A 22,803-nucleotide genomic window follows, 5' to 3' on the forward strand; every position below is an offset into this window, starting at 1 on the left:
GAGTGGAGGACAGAGGAGCCTCTTTAACTTGTCACTACAGGGGGTGCTGTTTCAACTTCGACATTTTGCGTCTCCAAATTAAACTGCCTCGTACTCAATTCTGCTCGTACAATATGCATATTATTATTATATTGGATAGAAAACAATTCTAGTTTCTAAAACCGTTTTGAATTATGTCTGTGGGTGAACCAGAATCTTTCTACAGCGAAAATCATGACAGGACATGCGAAGGTCTGAAACTAGGCTCTGATCTCGGATCAGTTTAAAACTCTGTGTGTGCCCTATGGATCAAAATGAACTGCACCGCCTTCCCCTGGATGTCAGTAACCAATGAGAAGTGGAATGGAATCTCTACGTATTTCTCAGAGTTTATAAAAGGCAATGGAGTGACATGTACGTTCTTTTGGACGCTCGCCAAGGCGCAAGAGGGGACATCAGAATGGCATGTTGAATAGCTCTTGTTATCGGGCTAAGATATATCCGTCTGTGATTTAATTCGAAATAGGTGTTAGAAACATCATAACGAAGTTATTTGAAACCGATTTATATCAGTTTATCGCGAGTATATTGCTTTTTCGGAATTTTCGTAGTATTGCGTTTGAGGATTTGGACATGTGTGTGCCGGGTAGCTACTGTTAGCTGCTAGTTCCGAAGTTGAAGTGGACGTTTTACAAACAAGCAAAGATTCTTTTGGACAAAAGGACACCTTGCCCAAGATTCTGATGGAAGCTCGTCCAAGTAAGAACTATTTATGATTTTATTCCGTATTTATGTGGAAAAATGTAAACGCATTTTTCGGACAATATTGCGGCACTAGTCTGGCTGTAACGCACACTGTATGTCTAGTAACGTTAATTTTAAAAATCTAAATCAGCAGTTGCATTAATAACAATGCATCTTTCATTAGCTGTCCAACTGTATTTTTTTTGTCAATCTAATCGATAAATAATCGTAAACTTAGGTGCTCCCAAGATGGCGCCGGCCAGAATGCATGCCATGTTTTGACTGATTACATAGCATAACCACGATTTGTGATGCTAATATGCACATTTTCGAACAAACTCTATATGCATTGTGTAATATGATGTTACAGGACTGTCATCTGAAGAATTCTGAGAAGGTTAGTGAAAAAACTAATATATTTTGGTGGTGATAACGTTATCGCGTTTTTTGCCTCGAATCAATGCTGGGTGATGTTAGCTCATGTGGTATGCTAATATAACGATATATTGTGTTTTCGCTGTAAAACACTTAGAAAATCTGAAATATTGTCTGGATTCACAAGATGTTGGGCTTTCATTTGCTGTACGCTGTGTATTTTTCAGAAATGTTTTAAGATGAGTAATTAGGTAATACACGTTGCTCTCTGTAGTTATTCTAGTCGCTTTGGGTGAGTTTTGTGATAGTGGCTGCAATGGTAAACTGTGATTTATACCTGAAAAAATGCCATTTTCTAAAAAAACATATGCTATACCATAAATATGTTATCAGACTGTCATCTTGTGAAGTTGTTTTTTGGTTAGTGGCTATATATATCTTTATTTAGTCGAATTAGTGATAGCTACTGATGGAGTAAAAAACTGGTGGAGTAAAAAAAGTGGTGTCTTTTTGCTAACGTGGTTGCTAATAGATTTACATAGTGTCTTCCCTGTAAAACATTTTAAAAATCAGAAATGATGGCTGGATTCAAGATGTTGGGCTTTCATTTGCTGTATGCTGTGTATTTTTTCAGAAATGTTTTAGGATGAGTATTTTGGTAATTGACGTCGGTCTCTAATTATTCCGGCTGCTTCCAACGCTATTCAGATTGCAGTCTGCAATGTAGAACTGTGATTTACCTGAAAATGCACATTTTTCTAAAAAAAACATATGCTATACCATAATATGTTATCAGACTGTCATCTTATGAAGTTGTTTCTTGGTCATTGGCAAACTTCAGACGGGCCTGGACATGCGCTGGCTTGAGCAGGGGGACCTTTGCGTGCGCTGCAGGATTTTAATCCATGACGGCGTAGTGTGTTACTAATGGTTTTCTTTGAGACTGTGGTCCCAGCTCTCTTCAGGTCATTGACCAGGTCCTGCCGTGTAGTTCTGGGCTGATCCCTCACATTCCTCATGATCATTGATGCCCCACGAGGTGAGATCTTGCATGGAGCCCCAGACCGAGGGTGATTGACCGTATCTTGAACTTCTTCCATTTTCTAATAATTGTGCCAACAGTTGTTGCTTTCTCACCAAGTTGCTTGCCTATTGTCCTGTAGCCCATCCAGCCTTGTACAGGTCTCAATTTATCCCTGATGTCCTTACCAACTCTCTGGTCTTGGCCATTGTGGAGAGGTTGGAGTCTGTTTGATTGAGTGTGTGGACAGGTGTCTTTTATACAGGTAACGAGTTCAAACAGGTGCAGTTAATACAGGTAATGAGTGGAGAACAGGAGGGCTTCTTAAAGAAAACTAACAGGTCTGTGAGAGCCGGATTCTTACTGGTTGGTAGGTGATCAAATACTTTATGTCATGCAATAAAATGCAAATTAATTATTTAAAAATCATACAATGTGATTTTCTGGATTTTTGTTTTAGATTCCGTCTCTCACAGTTGAAGTGTACCTATGATAGAAATTACAGACCTCTACATGCTTTGTAAGTAGGAAAACCTGCAAAATCGGCAGTGTATCAAATACTTGTTCTCCCCACTGTATATCTTTATTTAATCGAAATTGTGATAGCTGCCCATGCAGGAAAAAAATGGTGGAGAAAAAAAAGTTGTGTCTTTTGCTATCGTGGTTAGCTAATAGATTTACATATTGTGTCTTCCCTGTAAAACATTAAARAAATCGGAAATGATGGCTGGATTCACAAGATCTGTATCTTTCATTTGGTGTCTTGGACTTGTGATTTCATGAACATTTGATTATATGATATCCCTGTGGCTTTAGGCTAGGCTATTCTAGTCAGCTTTTTTGATGGGGGGGATCCCGGATCCGGGTTTGTGACTCGTTAGAGGTTAAAGAAGTTACAGGTCTGTGAGAGACAGAAATCTTGCTTGTTTGTAGGTGACCAAATACTTATTTTCCACCATAATTTGCAAATAAATTCATAAAAAATCCTAAAATGTGATTTTCTGGATTTTTTCCCCTCATTTTGTCTGTTGCACAATTGGTGGCTGACTAAATACTTTTTTGCCCCACTGTATATTGGTCATTGCTCCCAAGTGGCGCACAATGGGATTGCCTTGCAGTTCTCCAGCTGAATCCACTGAAAGTGCGCGAGGTTCAAGGCACGAGGACAGGGGGCATGGGATGGGCCGCAGAGCCACGCACAGAAGACCGTCCTAGTCCATGGGGAAGGGAGGAGGAGGAGGGGGGTGGACAACACTTTAAGGGGCATTGCACTAATAATGGAGCTGACTAGAGAAACGTTCCCGCTGTTCTGGTCTTAGTGCCAATCTGCATGTTCAAACTAAAACAATGTAACTAATAATGGCATGTTTATGCTTTCGTTAATAAAATAATAATAAAAATACTCTTTCAAAATGCTGATGTTTATTTAGTTATGGATCCATAATGAATTACTATGGAATAAATATCACTGAATTACAGAAATATCCTCCAATCCTCTATATGTAATTATTGGCAGAGAGTCATGCCATATTTTTCAATATACTGTAGGCCTACCGTAGGCGACATGAGTCTCACTAGTGTTGAGTAATGTGCTGTTTAAAGTGGTGTAGGTGTTATTTATTTAAAGAGCATATTGAAGTTAGAAGCAATAGGATTTTAAGCAATAGCCTACAACTATTTTAGCACAGTTTCACGCTGCTCTGAGACAAGCACAGGGACTGGTCTTGATAATTCAATGAGATTTTTTATTTTCACTGAATCTCCATTTGGGTATTAGTTAGACTAGAATTAGAAAATTAGGGTGTAGAAATGTTATGCTCATAGTGTAACCATATTTTCCGTTCCATTCTAACGGAAACCAAGAGGGCTTATCATTTTTCTTGGAATAGAAACTTTTCTTAAAATCAGTCTCATATACTATGTTCTTACAAAAAAAGGTATTCAATTCTCTAGTACAGCCGCTATTGAAGGCTATCAAATGCTTCTCAAAGATGCCCTCTGGTGGTCAAACTAGCACTAACTAGCATTAAATGGTACCAGTGGTTAAACTTAAATAACATGCCATTGAATTCTGCGGCACCATGCAAGCTGCGCCGCAGTGCGCTGCAACTTTTAAAGGACAAACCACTAAGTCTCATACCATTATTTTATATTATATGATTTCATAGTAAGAATACTATAATTGAACTTAGCTGAAAAAAATAAAGGATATTTTTCCCATTCCAGAGCGAGTGCACATATGAAGTGCCTATATTGAGTGTAAAAGTGATCATTTGAAACAGGTCCTATACACTAGATTTAGAGTTATTTGACTCATTCAGTTGTGAATGATAAACCTTACAATGTCTTAGAAATCAAAATGTATATGGGCTGCATGATGCGACTATAGGCTATTTACTGTTTGAAAAAGAAGGGCTTGGGCTCATATATGTGCCTATCCATAAGCTGTAATATGCATATGGGTGTTCTACGTGCAACGTCTTAAATGCTGTGAATTAATCATCACCTTAGAAAGTGCTGTCCATTTCATTGTTTGGCTTTGTAACAAAATGCACAATGACCATGTTTTCCACTCAGTTTCAACCTGTTGATAAACTTTTCTTCAAATTGATCATCACAGTGAGGTCAAAAAATGTACCTTAATGGTTAGTTTTAAAAGCATGACACTCTTTTCATGATAAGTGTTTGATATGATTTTCGATTGCATTTGCATTGATATCAGAGTGGTTAGAGCGACAATAGAGCTCTGAGTACCAGGCCACTAGGCGCTCGTTAGTGAGTTGGGTACTACCAACCCGTGTCCAGAGTGCACAAAAGGAGATTAGTGTGACTCAGCGGTCACATGGAATTTGACTGCGGTCATGACTCATGACTACTGGTGTGGCAGTAATAAGGTCACCGCAACAGCCTTACTCGCATCACTGGGCAGCTCGTGGCTGGGTTTCCCTTTGCAATCCGTGATAGTTTGTAAACCCTGCCAAATCCGACGAGCATCAGAGTCGGCGTAGTTGGATTTGATCTTAGTCCTGTATTGCCGCTTTGCCTGTTGGATGGCTTGGAGGTCGTAGTGGGATTTCTTATAAGCGTACGAATTAGTGTCCCTCTCCTTGAAAGCGGCAGCTCTAGCCTTTAGCTTAGTGCATTTGTTGCCTGTAATCCATGGCTTCTGGATGGGATATGTATGTACGATGTTGTCAATTCACTTATTAATGAAGCCGGTTACTGATGTGGTAAACTGCTCAATGTTATCAGATGAATCCCGAAACATATTCTAGTCTGCGCTAGCGAAACAGTTCTGTAGCTTAGCATCTGCTTCATCAGACCACTTCCGTATTGAGCGCGTCACCGGTACTTCCTGTTTGAGTTTTCGCTTTAAGCAGAAATTAGGAGGATAGAGTCATGGTCAGATTTGCCAAAGGGAGGGCGAGGGAGAGCCTTGTATGCATTTCTGTGTGTGAAGTAAAAGTGATAGAGTTTTGTCACCTCTAGTTACACAGGTGACATGCTGGTAAAAATGAGATAATGCAGTTTCCTTGCACTAAAATCACCGTCCACGAGAAGCGACGCACTCATTGAGTGAGGTCTTCGTGCAAGCATTAGTTTGTTGTGGTAAATAGACAGCTACGAAAAATATAGATGAAAACTCTTGGTTAACATTATGGTCTGCAGCTTATCATGTGGTATTCTAACAGAGATAGCACACAAGCTGCAGTTTACAAAGACACACCCCTCCCTCCTTTGTCTTACCCGATGCTACAGTCCAGTCTTGACGATACATGGTGAAAAAAAACTGAGATGTATATTATCCATGTCCTTGCTCATCCACAACTTCGAGAAACATAGAATGACAGATCTTCAGATCTTTATTGTAATATCACTTTGTGACAACTGCTGATTAAAAAAGGGTGTTATTTCCTTGATTTGAATGAGGAAGAGTGAGGTAAATATATTTGCTCTAGGTTTATCATATGGTAAATACAATATTCTGAACAGGCAGATAATAAATACAGCATTTCTGTTCAGGCAGAGCAGAGGTCCTACCTGGCGGGTCCTCTCCACTGGGGCCAGGTCTTCTTGCAGAGCATCTTGTATCGCTCCAGACAGGACTCGTAGGGCTGGCGGAAGGCGTAGCCAGCCCTCCTCACGCGCACATTCTCCACCAGGCCCAGGTAACGCACCTGATGACACACCAGCGAGTCGGTGAAGATGTGGGCTACCTTCTTATCGTTGGGCTTGATGCACCTGAGGAAAACAGACAGACACTAAGGCATGGACATGCATGGTCACACAAAGGTAATCAGTGGATCAGAGTTGAGACAACTCAGGAAACCCCGAGTGGCACAGCGGTCTAAAGCACTGCATTGCAGTGTTCGCTACAGTTGAAGTCGGAAGTTTACATACACTTAGGTTGGAGTCATTAAAACTCGTTTTTCAACCACTCCACAAACTTCTGGTTCACAAACTATAGTTTTGGCAAGTCAGTTAGGACATCTACTTTGTGCATGACAAGTAATTTTTCCAACAATTGTTAACAGACAGATTATTTCACTTATAACTCACTGTATCACAATTTCAGTGGGTCAGAAGTCTACATACACTCATTTGACTGTGCCTTTAAACAGCTTGGAAAATTCCCGAAAATGACGTCATGGCTTTAGAAGCTTCTGATAGGCTAATTGACATAATTTGAGTCAATTGGAGGTGTACCTGTGGATGTATTTCAAGGTCTACCTTCAAACGCAGTGCCTCTGTTTGACATCATGGTGAAATCAAAAGAAATCAGCCCAGACCTCAGAAAAAAAAATAGTAGACCTCCACAAGTCTGGTTCATCCTTGGGAGCAATTTCCAAACGCCTGAAGGTACCAAGTTCATCTATACAATCAATAGTACGCAAATATAAACACCATGAGACCATGCAGCCGTCATACCGCTCAGGAAGGAGACGCGTTCTGTCTCCTAGAGATGAACGTACTTCGGTGCGAAAAGTGCAAATCAATCCCAGAACAACAGCAAAGGATCTTGTGAAGATGGAGGAAACAGGTACAAAAGTATCTATATCCACAGTAACACGAGTCCTATCTACATAAGCTGAGAGGCCGCTCAGCAAGGAAGAAGCCACTGCTCCAAAACCACCATAAAAAAGCCAGACTACGGTTTGCAACTGCACATGGGGACAAAGATCGTACGTTTTGGAGAAATGTCCTCTGGTCTGATGAAACAAAAATAGAACTGTTTGGCCATAATGACCATCGTTATGTTTGGAGGAAAAAGGGGGAGGCTTGCAAGCTGAAGATCACCATCCCAACCGTGAAGCACGAGTGTGGCAGCATCATGTTGTGGGTGTGCTTTGCTGCAGGAGGAACTGGTGCACTTCACAAAATAGATGGCATCATGAGGGGAGGAAAATTGTGTGGATATATTGAAGCAACATCTTCAAGACTTCAGTCAGGAAGTTAAAGCTTGGTCGCAAATGGTCTTCCAAGTGGACAATGACCCCAAGCATACTTCCAAAGTTGTGGCAAAATGGCTTAAGGACAACAAAGTCAAGGTATTGGAGTGGCCATCACAAAGCCCTGACCTAAATCCTATAGAAAAAGTGTGTGCGAGCAAGAGGCCTACAACCTGACTCAGTTACACCAGCTCTGTTAGGAGGAATGGGCAAAATTCACCCCAACTTATTGTGGGAAGCTTGTGGAAGGCTACCCGAAACGTTTGACCCAAGTTACAGCATTTAAAGGCAATGCTACCAAATACTAATTGAGTGTATGTAAACTTCTGACCCACTGGGAATGTGATGAAAGAAATAAAAGCTGAAATAAATCACTCTACTATTATTCTGACATTTCACATTCTTAAAATAAAGTGGTGATCCTAACTGACCTAAGACAGGGAATTTTTACTAGGATTAAATGTCAGGAATTGTGAAAAACTGAGTTTAAATGTATGTGTAAGGTGTATGTAAACTTCCGATTTCAACTGTATGTCACTACAGATCCTGGTTCGATCCCGGGCTGCATTGCAGGCGGTGCACAAGCGTTGTCCAGGTTAGGAGAGGGTTTGGCCGGCCGGGATGTCCTTGTCCCAATGTGCTCTAGCGACTCCCGTGGCGGGCCGGGCGCATGCACGCTGACACGACCGCCAGGTGTACGGTGTTTCCTCCAACACATTGGCTTCTGGGTTAAGCGGGCATTGTGTCAAAGAAGCAGTGCGTCTTGGCGGGGTTGTGTTTGGGAGGACGCACAGCTCTTGACCGTCGCCTCTCCCGAGTTCGTAAGGGTGTTACAGCGATGGGACAAGATTATAACTACCAATTGGATACAACGAAAATTGGGGAGAAAAAGTGGTGAAATAATGATCCTTTAGAATACATGATCCTCAGAGTGAATGGAAGCTTACCTGATGTAGTTGGGGTTTTTGGTCTGCAGGTTCTTCATGAGTACCCCTACAGAGGCCTTGAACTGGAAGCCTGCAGTGGGGGGTCTCTTCAGGTTGACCTTAGCAGGGTTTCCCTCAGGAAACAGCTGTCTCATCAGGCTGTGGGTGGCCTTGTACATGGCCTGGGACAGGTCTCTGTACAGCAGGTCATTGTTCTTGTCTACAAAGCCCTCCACACGGTAGAGCACCTACACAAAAGATGACAAAAGATGAACAGATTAACACAGTCAGATACAACACACAAAACATAGCTGTTGTCGTCCTTAAACTATAAAAATGAACTTCTGTTAAGACAACTTCTTTCTTGTCATTTTTCTGAATCCAGTAAAAGTGTGTGCCCATGTACGTGATGTTTTTGTAGTAGTAGTTGTCATACTAGTGTATTATTGTCAACCCTAAACTCATCCTGAGGAAATGTTTGCTGTGGATTGATTCATAAAAATGCATCACTGTCCGTGGTGCATGTTGACCAAACGGGGATTATAAATCTATTAACCCAGAGAATCTTTAAAGCTGAAGATATTCTTGGCTATTCTGATCCAATCATGTGTCAAGGAAATCCCATGCAATAGCGATATTTTTTTCACTGCATGTGACACCCTCCAGGTAATGCACTTAACCCAAATCTGCACGCTCTGCTCTGCTATGGTGACTATAATCAGTATTTATCCTGTCTCAACACCTGGCCAGTGATGACATGTATACCATGTTGTCCCATTCCCATCATTTTTGAAGATGTTGCAGACCTGGGTTTAAATAGTATTGGTTTTCTTTCAAATACTTTGAGTGACAGTTGTGTGATCTTTGCACTTTCTATTCAATTGGTTGCATTGTGCAAGCTCAATCAAGTATTTGATGATATGCAAGGTGTGTGTGTTCCTCCTCTGTACCTTCCCAGCATAGTGTTGGATGCGGAAGCAGCTGTGTGGCAGGCTGTGGTCTGTCAGGAATTTGGAGTTCTTGTTGAGGCGGCTCTCGAAGTGCTGGTGCTCAGCACAGATGGTGTTCAGCTTGTCTAGGAAGGTGTCGTCAGTCACTGTGCCTGGCCGCAGGCACTCCTCATCCAACATGGCCAAGATTCCATTCTGGTTCTAGAATAAAGAGAGGGGACTTTCTTAGAAATACTTTCTTAAGACATTAAACAGGTAATTCTCAACTAAGGATTTTACAATTATTTTTAACAACGGTCTATTCAGCATGGTTAAGATACCATTCTGTTTCTAGACAGAGGCGGAGGAGAGGTTTCTTAGAGAGGTTCTTCATAAGAAATTCTAAATTCAAGATACAGTAATGTAAATATTCTAAACAACAGAGTTAACTGTGAAAAAAGCACAAAGTTATCTTTAGGGTGGTCATGTCCTGTCAATAGCAATAAGACATGGGAAATCTTTTATTTTATTTTTTGCTTTACAAGAATCAGATGACATTAAGGGAGACCTACTTACATTCTCGATGAGGTCACAGATAACGGCGTTGTTGAAATACTCTATGTTGGTCCATTCAATGTCCTGTCACAAACAAGAACAGATGTCAAGAGGTTAAAGAGCGGTCACTATTCACTTTTTCCACAAACTTTCACTTCTGCCAAGAAAGCGTTGTCCTGTAGCGTAATCCTGACCTCATCTAGACTTACTTATACAGACCTGAGTGGTTTAAGAGAAAGTCACTGACCTTCTATAATCTCAGACAGACAACTAACCAATGGGCCATGAAGTCAAGAGATTAAGGAATGAGAACTGTTTAAGCAGTTCGCTATCTGTCTGATAGCCTCTAAAACGTCTGCCTGGTCTGACTGACCAAAGCTATTCAGTCAGAGTTAGACAATTTACCTTTTCTATAGATCTTCTGTTTTCATGGGCTGACACAGCTGCAGCTTGGTTGGGCCTTATACAGTAACAGTCCTTATAATAGATTTTCTATTCAATGTATATACAATTCAATAAGAGCACAAGACTCAAGACTACAAATGGTGTCGAACCATAGGCCTTGGATTAGGCTTTGGAGCTTTACGTCATATTGGGGCTGGAAACTGGTGGTTCTGGCTGACTTGGTCTGTGTGACAGAAACAGGGAGTCCAGGTTTGGGGGAGAGGAAAGGAGCTGGCTGGGTTAGCCATTTGGGGATGTGGACTCCGCATCCTGATTGGTCAGTGGTCCCCACTGTCCTGCCCCCTGTCCCCTCCTGTCTCCCACAGTGTAGTATTTTCCCATGCACTGGTCTGGAGGGAGGCCAGGCAGTGGAATATAATGGAAGGGAGGTCAAGGGAGCAGCACTCACATACTCAGAGCTCTGAAAGCAAACAGAGGCCTGAGCCCCAGGGGGAGAAGTGTGTTTACCCCTGCTGGAGTGAAGGATCAATTCCGTCCATAAAGCCCACAAAGGAGGGGGGGAAGAAAGAGAGAGAGAGAGAGAGAGAGAAAGAAAGAGAGAGAGAAAGAGAGAAAGAGCGAGAGAAGAAGGAAAGGGCAAGATGGTGAAAAGAGCAGGAGAGAAGGGTGAGGGCAAGGAATGGGGATGGAAAGAGGGGACTAGAAAGATAGAGATGGACAATAGGAAATTTAGGACAAAATAGACAGAATAGGAAGGAGTGAAAGAGCAAGACAGAGACAAAGAGAAAACAGGGAAAGCAAAAGGTGAAAGACTGATATTGGCAAGGACAATATCACAACCCAGACCTACCCAAACACTGCATGACAAGCCAGGTTCACACTACAAATTGGCCTGTCAATGTGTGGAATGTAGACTAGGTGTCAGGGGGGCACAAAGAGGCTGACAGGCTGGGGGTGAACAGTGAGAGATGGATGGCTTTATGGGGCAACGCTCTCCTCTGAGTGCATGCCATTAGAGTGCAACGACTGGGTTGAGTTCATTAAGCACCAAAGGGAAGAAAACACACTGAAACAGGGAGGGACTACCACGATTTGTCCCAATAAGAAACACTAATTTTTGTTGTCCTTTATGAAAGATTTCACACTAAAAATCTACAATATGACCTAGTGAACACACCCTTGTTGTCCCCAGTAAGGTGAACGAGGGCACAGTTTACCTCTCTGATATACTCCTCCTGCTCTTCGCGTAACGTCAGTTCGATGAATATCTGCTGCAGTTTCTCATTGCAGTAGTTGATGATGAACTGTTCAAAGCTGTTGTCCTGTAGAGAACCCCCAAAGACAACATTTAGACTCATGTTCTAAATAGGCAACATTTTTACAATTCCAGATGCACACAGCAGGGTACCACATCGCACCACATTCAGTACATATTGGGGGGAAAACTCTAATACACTGACTGCTGTCCTCTCTTGCCTGTCTGACACTGTGAAATGCCACCATCTGTCACCACCTGTTGCTATGTTGACATGCAACCTTCCAATAAGCTTTCGGGTCACTCCCAGGTCCTGTTCTCCCCCTGCGGCTCCCTTGTTGGATACCACTAGGGTAATGCCAAAAAAGACAAAAATTCCTTGATCCCCATTCCTTCACTGTTATGTCACGCTAACAAAGAATATGTCTCTTTTCAAACAAACAGACTACTGTGGGAACAGACTATACATGTGTGGCAATGCTAGTTACAGTACCATACAGCCAGGACAATGAGGGCATAAAACGTTTTGACTGGCATTCCTCCTTATTGCTTTACAACCTCTCTTGAACAAACCCAACAGACAGTCTTTGGACAAATAGCTGTCTGATAGTAAAGTCATATCTGTGTTTTTTATCATGGATGCATGTTAACTAATCTTGGCAAAGCTTCACTGTTTATCAGTAGCTCATTTCAAAGGTGTCGAACAAAGACAGTGAACAGGCATAAAATGTAAAAGATTATTAACAATTTAAAATATCTAAATTTCTAAATTATCCCCCTTTCTTATCAGTTAAGAAGACCAGTTTAGTTTCCAGTCATGACTCTTGGCTAACAGCAGCAGCTTTGGGTTAGGTAACAATATCACTCCATTTGCTTAGGTTATTGAGGGTTAGAACAGCATAACTACTGGGCATGAAGAACATGCTGGTGGCCTCTGGTCAGGAAGAGAAGGAGCCACATGGCAACAGAAGGAGGATGTTCATACATAACCTGGTCCCATATCTGTTTGCATTGCCTTGCCAACCCTTACGGTTATTGTCATACCAAACATTCTGCTTGATGAGGACCATAGGAGTTGGCAAGGCAGCACTAACAGATCTGGGAAAAGGCTAATTCATACACTCGTCAGAATAGCTCTGCTATTGTATGTTCTCTCCTTCCCTTAAGAGAGACACCAGTACTCCTTCATATCCCCCCCAAAACACAAGGGAAGTCCTGTTACAGATAGGATCTGAATTAAGACTAGGATTAAGGGCTGAGCTAGATCACAGCATGCACACTGCACTCAGCACGCCCTCGGCAGGTGTACTTACGCCATCCTGTCGGACCAGACAACAACATTCAGGAGAAAGGAATGAAACGACTTCACAATGAGTGGGGAACAGTCAGGAATATTAGGAACATGCACCTTAGAGATCAATTTAAAGAGGCACTGTGGAAGTTAAGTTGCTAGTTGTTCATGTCAAATGTATTATGTCACAAAACCACACAAATTCTTTGTTTTAGGCAAACAAGACGCTTCTGCTCATGGGGGATGGGAGGTGTGAGGTCATTTCTGGACATATTTCTGTTCATTTAGGCGACCTCTTTCACTACCGTGTGCAATTACTCTTACCTCGAAGATTTCAAAACCATAGATGTCCAGGACGCCCATCACCTTGTGGCGCGTTTTTGCTTGAGCCTGAGAGAAGAAATAAAGGGAAAGAGAAAGTATAAGATACACATAAAATTATAGTCCTGTCTTAATGACAATCATTTCATCTAGTTTGGAAGGTCTTACATCTTTATAGTCAAGGGCTTGTAGAATTATAGTGGACAAACCTTGCTGATATACTGTCATGAGCGAGACCGGAGAGAGGCCCTACCTTGATGCTTTCATTGATCCTGGTGACCAGCCAGCTGAACAGACGGCTGTAGAGGTTTTTGGCCAGGGCATCACGGGCATAGTAAGCCTAGCAAATCACAAATGAAGGCTTAGTATATAGATTTCAGTGCTCTCATACACAGAGAAAGATAGCTGTAGTAAATATCTCTGACAAATGCTTGTAGTAGTGTAGCATTCACCAGTCAACTGGGACAGGGCCCGTGGAGCTCCGATAAATAAGTCTTTATGGACGTAAAAGTGGCATCAATCAGTCAAGCTATAATTCCAGCTGTAGAATGTTTCTCATTCCAACCATCCACAACAGAACAGGCAGGCGTGTCCTAGAGTGGGCCAAATAATATCCCTATAGTTACTAAAGGCTCATTCTCTGGCACACAGCCACACTGGAGTAGAGAGAGGCAGTCATTCCTCATGCAAACCACACACACACGTAGAGTGCAATCAGAAAGTATACAGACCCCTTGACTTTCTCCACATTTTGTTACGTTACAGTCTTAATCTAAAATTCATTAAATGTGTTTTTCTCCTCATCAATCTACATACAATACCCCATAATGACAAAGCGAAAACACATTTAGACATTTTTGCAAATGTATTAAAAATATAAAACAGAAATACCTTATTTACATAATTATTCAGACACTTTGCTATGAGACTCGAAATTGAGCTCAGGTGCTTCCTGTTTCCATTGATCATCCTTGAGATGTTTCTACAACTTGATTGGAGTCCAGCTGTGGTAAATTCAACTGTTTGGACATAATTTGGAAAGGCACACACCTGTCTATATAAGGTCCCACAGTTGATAGTGCATGTCAGAGCAAAAACCAAGCCACGAGGTCAAAGGAATTGTCCGTATAACTCCGAGACAGGATTGTGTCGAGGCACAGATCTGGGGAAGGGTACAAAAAACATTTCTGCAGCATTGAAGGTCCCCAAGAACACAGTGGTCTCCATCATTCTTAAATGGAAGAAGTTTGGAACCACCAAGACTCTTCCTAGAGCTGGCCAAACTGAGCAATCAGGGTAGAAGGGCCTTGGTCAGGGCTGATTCTCTGGCCTGATGAAATAAAGATTGAACTCTTTGGCCTGAATGCCAAGCATCACATCTGGAGAAAACCTGGCACCATCCCTATAGTGAAGCATTTTGGTGGCAGCATCATGCTGTGGGGAGGTTTATCAGCGGCAGGGACTGGGAGACTAGTCAGGATCAAGGCAAAGATGAACAGAGCAAAGTAGAGAGAGATCCTTGATGAAAACCTCCTCCAGAGTGCTCAGACTGGGGCGAAGGTTCACCTTCCAACAGGACGACGACCCTAAGCACACAGCAAAGACAATGCAGGAGTGGCTTCGGCACAAGTCTCTGAATGTCCTTGAGTGGCCCAGTCAGAGCCCAACTTGAACCCGATTGAACATCTCTGGAGAGACCTGAAAATAGTGACAATCCCCATCCAACTTGACAGAATTTGTGAGGATCTGCAGAGAAGGGGAGAAACTCCCCAAATACAGGTGTGCCAAGCTTGTAGAGTCATACCCAAGAAGACTTGAGGCTGTAATTGCTGCCAAAGGTGCTTCAACAAAGTACTGAGTAAAGGGTCTGAACACCTATGTAAAGTGATTTCAGTTTAGGATTTTTTACAATTTAAAAAAAAAGAAGTTTTTTTGCTTTGTCATTATGGGGTATTGTGTGTAGATTCATGAGGGGGAAAAACAATGTAATCCATTTTAAAATAAGGCTGTAACGTAACAAAATATGGAACAAGTCAAGGGGTATGAATACTTTCCGAATGCACTCGTGCGTGCGTGCGCACGCGCGCACACACACACACACAGGAAGAGTTGAACTGTGACAGGACCAGGCATAACCTCCCTGACAAACAAACACTTCTAGGAGCTGATGTTTGGACTGGTGATGATGTGCTATGGATAATCTGGTGATCCTTAGTTTGATAGTTCTTCTAAGACCTACAACCAATGTGCTCTGATTTATTGTCTCCGTCTGGCCTTTTTATACCCTTCTGTTTATGCTACCTGGCCAGATATTTGTTAAGATAAGTTCTGATGGACTCTAGAGAGCTGCACCAGGCGGTAGTACTCTGTCTCAAGGAAGCAGGTCTGTTTGTGCAGCCTTGTCAACTCCTATGGTCATTGTCAACGCAAAGAGTATAGAAGTTGGCAACACAGCACAAACAGATCTGGTACCAGGCTACCAGATATCTGCCAAGGATGTTTAAATCATTTTCAGGAGACATGAAGCTCATCCCTTCGTTCTACCTTCCTTCATAAGCTGTGTTTGCAGAGCACAGAGAGAGGACTAGGGCGAGGACTAGCCTCTATGACTTTCTTCTTTTCATCTCCAACTGGATGTTGCCTGAACTCACAGACCTCCAGGATTGAGAGAGGAGACTGGCTTATATTCCTCATCTAAAACATGAATGTGCCTGCTGCCTGAACTCACTAACCTCCACAATGTGACCTACTTCTGCATTTCCAGGGGAGAAGTCACCAACCCCTCTTCTATTATGGCTTCTATTATGGATATGTTTCCATGTACAATAGGTGGGGATGGGATGGGGGGGGTTAGCTAGCTGCTAGAGAACTAAGTCAGAGGGAATTCATCTTGTCCTCCCTCATCCATCCACAACTGGAGTGTGAAACAGCCCCTAAGACTTAGTCTGTCAGTGCTATCATGAAAGGAAGTGTGTTGCAATACAATGATGACAGGATCTTTTGGTCGTCCTGTGCGGCTCAGTTGGTATGGGCATGGTGCTAGCAACGTCAAGGTCGTGGGTTCAAGTCCCATAGGGATCACATACACATACTAAAATGCATGCACTGCCACTCACTGTAAGTTGATAAAAGTGGCATATATTATTACATTATATAAACTTTCATGTTTAAATAGATTATGTAAATAAAGTAATGTGTTGCTATATAGGCTTGAGCGGTATCCAGATTGTCATACCGACCTTGTGTCATCTAAATGCTAACGAGCGGATTGGGAACATTTTATACAGTCTCTGACCTAAACTATATGCAGGACAGACATCCCAGCTCATAAAGTTTCACAAGCAACTCAAAAATGCTACTCACAATTTGCTGCAGGCACAAAACAAATAATAGACAGAAAGGCTCTTAATCCAGGATGGGATTCTCAGCTGTTACCAAGTGAAGCTAACCACTTTGCTAATTAGCAAACCAAACGCACAACTGCAGAGCATTTAGCACATTTTAGACAGTTAACTTAATAGTTATAGAAGATCTAGCTGGCAAACATTTAGCTGTGAATCACATACTGTAACTAGATCACCTGGCGCGTGATGCACAACAGTGAGAGACTCACAAGGCTCCGGTCTCTTGCTGCTGTGTGCTTGTAAAGAAACACCAAGTGACTGGGGGCTGCCGGTAAGATTCATAATGATATGTGACAGATGAAATGAAGAAGGCGATCTTCTTTATCTCCTAACATATTGCACAAGTTGACTGCAGGTATTTACTAAAAAAATAGCTACAAATATTTAAATGTATAAAAAAACATAAGAAATATTTTCAATGGTATTGAAAAACCATCCCATGGCTATTTCCAAATACCCCGGTATACAGTATACCGCCCAAGCCTATTGCTATACAGTGACGACAGAGTGTTGTTCTTCTCACCTGGGCCACGTTGAGTGTGGTAGACATCTTCTCCATCTTGGCTTCCACGGTGCGGTAGCTGAAAGCCCGCTCCAGCACAGACTGCTCAATCCCCAACAGCTCACACATCTCCTTCAGGTCTGGAAGATAGAGCAGAGGAAACACACATTCACTAACAGACACAAACACTCAATCATAGAGCTTTGTATACAGGCCTAGGGCAAAGAAACAAATAGGCAATGACTAGATGAAATCTATCAATAAAATACATTTATCCCCTGCAGGGATGATGGAATCCATATAAACGTTAAGCTCTACCAACAATGCCACATGACGTCAGTATCAGGGTTCCAGTGGGTAGCCATAAGGGCATTAGCTAAACCCTTTCCATAAAGAGATGAGGTAATCTACTCTCTCTATTCTCAGAGGACCTCCTTTAGGATCAGTGTTGTGTCTCCTGGCCAGGAATTCCCAAAGCAGCCGGACAGAGTAGTGTTTAAGAGGAGTTACTGAAGCGCATTAGCCTTAATGTCTTTAGGTATTTACATGTCAATTGTCTCAGTAAATGGTCTTCTGTAAGAGTGGTGTTGTTGACTAATTTATTTGTGTACCGTGACAGTCCATACAGCCGTCAAATGGTCATAAGGGGAAATGTCATTAATAAGCTGGTGTAATTTTAGAAAGAAGATGTGTGGATTCTATGATTCACACCACAGACCATGTGGAGTTCCACTTTAGTGTGACATGTAGAAAAGTTGTGTTTGCAAAGAAAGCAAAGTTGTGCCATGGCTGGGTTACTAAGACATGCTAAATATTATGTTTGCTTAATAGGGGATAGCTGTAAGCAATAGGGTTATCAATAGGCCTATTGTACTTACAATCATAGTAAAACTACAGTATGCTATATTTTAAGTCATGAAATGAATGAATCATTAACCAGTAGGGGGCAGTACAAGAACAAACATATAGGCTGCTGTTGATAGAACTTAAAGCCATGGCTTGTGGTGGAGGGACTGACTATTGGTCAGTGGTGATAATCTAACCGATAAATTACAGTGTGCTTCTCTTATCTATCCTTCAATTGACAAGAAAATGAATAACCAAAACAATATTTTCTATAGCCACAATACAGGATTTTTACATTTTCAAGATGCAAGGGAAATGCAGGCATCCACACATGGGCACAAAAGTTACTTTAAAAAGTGAGCTGTGTGTCCATGTGTACTGTAACAGGAAATTCTGTCCCACAGTAAAGCTGTTGGTTGTCCAGTCCGACTATGGTCTCACCATTCTTGTCCTTGACCCTGCTCTCGTCAAAGCCGTTGACCCTGGACTCTGGTTTGAACTCAATGTTCCCCAGTTTGAGGATGGCAGCTACCAGCTCCAGAACCGACTGCACCTCAGCCTCCATGAAGCCCACAATCTGCATGGCATTCTGGGATGGCACAGGGGGCGAGAGAGCCAATTAGACATTCAGCATGTTTGAGAGGATCAGTTGGAGCAACAAAAGTTACAGAATAACTAATCTTGATCTGTTAATGAGTAGTTATTTGCAGGGTTCTACACTAACTTTTTCCACTGGTGGCACTGGTGCTACCAACTTTTTCAGTTGGTTGCACCAGCACAATTTGGTCACACCAATATTTTTATATATATTTTTTTAAATAATTAATAATGGCCTGGCCTTTGTCCCATAATGTGCCTGCATTCCATACAGCACCAGGCTAATAATGACTAGCCATCTTTTAAATTACATCATCAATTACATCATGCCCTTGTATTCTTACATTGATTTAGATTGTTTTCTTTGCTGTTACTGTAAATCTGACTTAATTGTATCCATGAGTTCATCTGACTCTGGGGAAGTAGATAAAGGGCCTAATTGCCAAAATCCCTAAGTATCCCTTTAAAGTATAGTGAGTTTGCTGCCGTATTGGACCGCTGTATGTTTAACACCCCTGCTCTAGAGGATTTCACAGAAAATAACACATGGCACTTTGATATCTGCAATAAAAAAACGTTGCACTTTATTTTATGTCTCTGTGTGCAGTTTGAAGGGAGTTGTAACAAGTAACTAGTGATAGCGCAGTTGCTACTGTAACTAGCGTTAGCGTAATTACTGGAAATCGATGGGTATCTGCTAGGGAAGTAGATAAAGAGCCTCATTCCAAAATCCCGAAGAATCCTTTTCAAATTACTAAAACCAAATCGACACTGTGTACAAATGATAACGGACATATATTCATACAGTATCTTGACTGTCCAGCTCGCTAATAATCACTAGACAGTATGGGAGCATAGAAAATTCCAAAATCGAAGGATAGAGCAAATTCTGACAGCAAGGAAATAACATTTCAGTGTGGCCCTACGGACCTCATTGAAGACTGAATGTGCTCCCTCTCAGGAAAAATGTGTTCAAAACCACTACACTTTTTCACAAAAATCACAAGATTTATACAGACATTGGCTATACAAATTTAGTAACTCTTTCAAACACTTAATTGTAATTTAAGGACCTAAAGGACCAGTCAAAAGTTGACACCTACTCATACAAGGTTTTAAAAAATAAATAATGTATTACTATTTTCTACATTGTAGAATAATAGTGGAGACATCAAAACTATGAAACAACACACATGGAATCATGTAGTAACCAAAAAAGTGTTAAACAAATCAAAATATATTTTATATTTGAGATTCTTCAAAGTAGCCACCCTTTGCCTTGATGACAGCTTTGCACACTCTTTGCATTCTTTCAACCAGCTTCATTAGGTAGCCACCTGGAATACATTTCAATTAACAGGTGTGCCTTGTTAAAAGTTACTTTGTGGAATTTCTTTCCTTCTTAATGTGTTTGAGCCAATCAGTTGTGTTGTGACAAGGTAAGGGTGGTATACAGAAGATAACCCTATTTGGTAAAATACCAAGTCCATATTATGGCAAGAACAGCTCAAATAAGCAAAGAGAAACGACAGCCCATCATTACTTTGAGATATGAAGGTCAGTCAATATGGAAAACTTTGAACGTTTCTTCAAGTGCAGTCGCAAAAACCATCAAGCGCTATGATGAAACTGGCTCTCATGAGGACCGCCACAGGAAAGAAAGACCCAGAGTTACCTCTGCTGCAGAGGATAAGTTCATTAGAGTTAACTGCACCTCAGATTGCAGCCCAAATAAATGCTTCAGAGTTAAAGTAACAGACACATCTCAACATCAACTGTTCAGAGGAGACTGCGTGAATCAGGCCTTCATGGTCGAATTGCTGCAAAGCAATCACTACTAAAGGACACCAATAAGAAGATGAGACTTTCTTGGGCCAAGAAACACGAGCAATGGACATTAAACCGGTGGAAATCTGTCTTTTGGTCTGATGAGTCCAAAATGTGCCATTTTTGGTTCCAACCGCCATGTCTTTGTGAGACACAGAGTACTTGAACGGATGATCTACACATGTGTGGTTCCCACCGTGAAGCATGGAGGAGGTAGTGTGATGGTGGTTTGCTGGTGACACTGTCAGTGATTTATTTAGAATTCAAGGCACATTTAACCAGCATGGCTACCACAACGTTCTGCAGTGATACGCCATCCCATCTGGTTTGCGCTTAGTGGGACTATCATTTGTTTTTCAACAGGACAATAACCCAACACACCTCCAGGCTGTGTAAGGGCTATTTGACCAAGGAGGAGAGTGATGGAGTGTTGCATCAGATGACCTGGCCTCCACAATCACCCAACCTCAACCCAACTGAGATGGTTTGGGATGAGTTGGACCTCAGAGTGAAGGAAAAGCAGCCAACAAGTGCTCAGCATATGTGGGAACTCCTTCAAGACTGTTGGAAAAGCATTCCAGGTGAAGCTGATAGAGAGAATGCCAAGAGTGTGCAAAGCTGTCATCAAGACAAAGGGTGGCTACTTTGAAGACTCAAATATAAAATATATTTTGATTTGTTTAACACTTTTTTGGTTACTACATGATTCCATATATGTTATTTCATTGTTGTGATGTCTTCACTATTATTCTACAATGTAGAAACTAGTCAAATAAATAAAAACCCTTGAATGAGTAGGTGTACAAACTTTTGACTGGTACTGTACATTTTAAATTTAATTTTTGTAATAGCCCATAGAACAAATTCCCCCAAAATGTTTGCAAAAAAAAGTATATATTACTATTAAGAAAAACACCTTTTTATAGGCCTACCCAATGGCATTATGCATTGACATTCACATTTTTACATTCTATGTCAGAATAATGTGGGCATTACGTGACTAAAGACAGCATTCTCCCGACACAAACACACTAATGAAGTTTGTCCATGTGGTAGGTCTCGCCATTTGTGATGTTGAAGAGTTATTGAGGGGTTACCGTATCATGTTTTAAAAGCAACCAAAAATTGATTATATTGGCGCAGTAGAACTTCTAAATCGCCTACGATAATTTCAATGACTTTTCAAGGACCAAAGACCCTAGAGGAAATGCCATTTTTAAGGTAGACTATTCCATGATGACTGAATTGCGTATTGCAAATATTCAACCAAGACCTTGAACTTTTATCTTGTTTGCATACCCATTTTTGCCTTAGCATTTACTGGTAGATAGCATTTACTGGTAGATATCATAACTTGGAACATCTTTCCTTCCTCTATCGCTGTCTGTCTTCGCGCCAGGCAACAACCAGCTGTTTGAGAGCTGCTCGCTCTCTCTGCCCGACCAATTATCTATAGGCTACGTGTGTCGAGCGTGCGTGATAGATAATCGACATAATGAATGAACAGCTTCGGGAATCCATCTTTTTCAAATAATTATATAGCCTAGATTTCTTCTAAAATACATTTTAAAAAGCATTATTACAATATATTTTTAACTGATGGGGATGATCGACTGGCCCTGAGAGTTTCTAAAACCTCCCCTGTAGGTCGAGCCCCTACACACACAGACAGGGGCATTCCCGTGCCGTTGTTGCCTCTTCAGAAAGTACGTTTATCTTTGGTCAATTGCGCATTACTGTTTGAATAAATCATGATGATAAAAAAAGCTAATTGTGAACCAACAACTAAAGTGACCAGCTAAAAATAATTTGCTGGCACGCTTGTAAAACGCCAAGTAAAACGGTCACAAATGTGACTGTTTTGGTCACAGTATCGAAGCCTGACTTGGGATGCAAGGGGATTTGTAGACGGGTGATTCTATGCAGTTCGACTTTAATGTACATGTAGTCAATCTCAAACACACAATGATAACATGGACAACAGAAAAGGGAGATGCGTTTCTGGACTGGAGAGGAAAGAGAGACAACTACTGACAGAGGACACAGTGATGTGGATTGTGTAGTAGGGGACCTACAGTTTCTTGAATTATTAAACATGTGTTACTGTGATTTGACACCATTTTGAACAAGGGTGAGAAAAATACTGTAGCAGGCTGCCTTTGGCTCCTACAACAACATCATATCCAGTGGAGAGGCCTATTGTTGTAAATCACTGAAATCTATTGTGTTGAGATGGACTGCAGCTGTGAGGTGGCTTACTAGCTCCCTCACTGAGAGAAGTGCTAAGACAGGATGCTGCGTGTGTGTCCTAAATGGCACTCTAATCACTGTAGGCCCAGGTCAAAAGTAGTGCACTATATAGGTGCCATTTGGGAC

The 22,803-nt window shown here is 41.6% G+C and overlaps 1 protein-coding gene across 9 annotated transcripts in view; it reads right to left on the minus strand.

The window, feature by feature from the left end:
* The window catches only part of LOC111977383 (unconventional myosin-Ib), a 139,395-nt gene that overhangs the window by 23,350 nt on the left and 93,242 nt on the right, over window positions 1-22,803 (minus strand). For 5 of the 9 annotated variants that reach the window (XM_070448157.1, XM_070448148.1, XM_070448151.1 and 2 more), the window contains exons 10-18: window positions 18,445-18,592; window positions 17,179-17,297; window positions 13,505-13,591; window positions 13,249-13,320; window positions 11,602-11,706; window positions 10,001-10,063; window positions 9,446-9,646; window positions 8,517-8,743; window positions 6,161-6,361 (exon numbers count right to left, since the gene is read on the minus strand). In XM_070448157.1, the coding sequence (XP_070304258.1) occupies window positions 6,161-6,361; window positions 8,517-8,743; window positions 9,446-9,646; window positions 10,001-10,063; window positions 11,602-11,706; window positions 13,249-13,320; window positions 13,505-13,591; window positions 17,179-17,297; window positions 18,445-18,592 (1,223 nt within the window). The remainder of the gene's footprint in view (window positions 1-6,160; window positions 6,362-8,516; window positions 8,744-9,445; window positions 9,647-10,000; window positions 10,064-11,601; window positions 11,707-13,248; window positions 13,321-13,504; window positions 13,592-17,178; window positions 17,298-18,444; window positions 18,593-22,803) is intronic. The other 4 variants (XM_024006822.2, XM_024006792.2, XM_024006845.2 and 1 more) reach the window with 1 other exon arrangement.

This window comes from Salvelinus sp. IW2-2015, linkage group LG2 (assembly GCF_002910315.2).
Source record: "Salvelinus sp. IW2-2015 linkage group LG2, ASM291031v2, whole genome shotgun sequence".
Lineage (NCBI taxonomy): Eukaryota > Metazoa > Chordata > Actinopteri > Salmoniformes > Salmonidae > Salvelinus > Salvelinus sp. IW2-2015.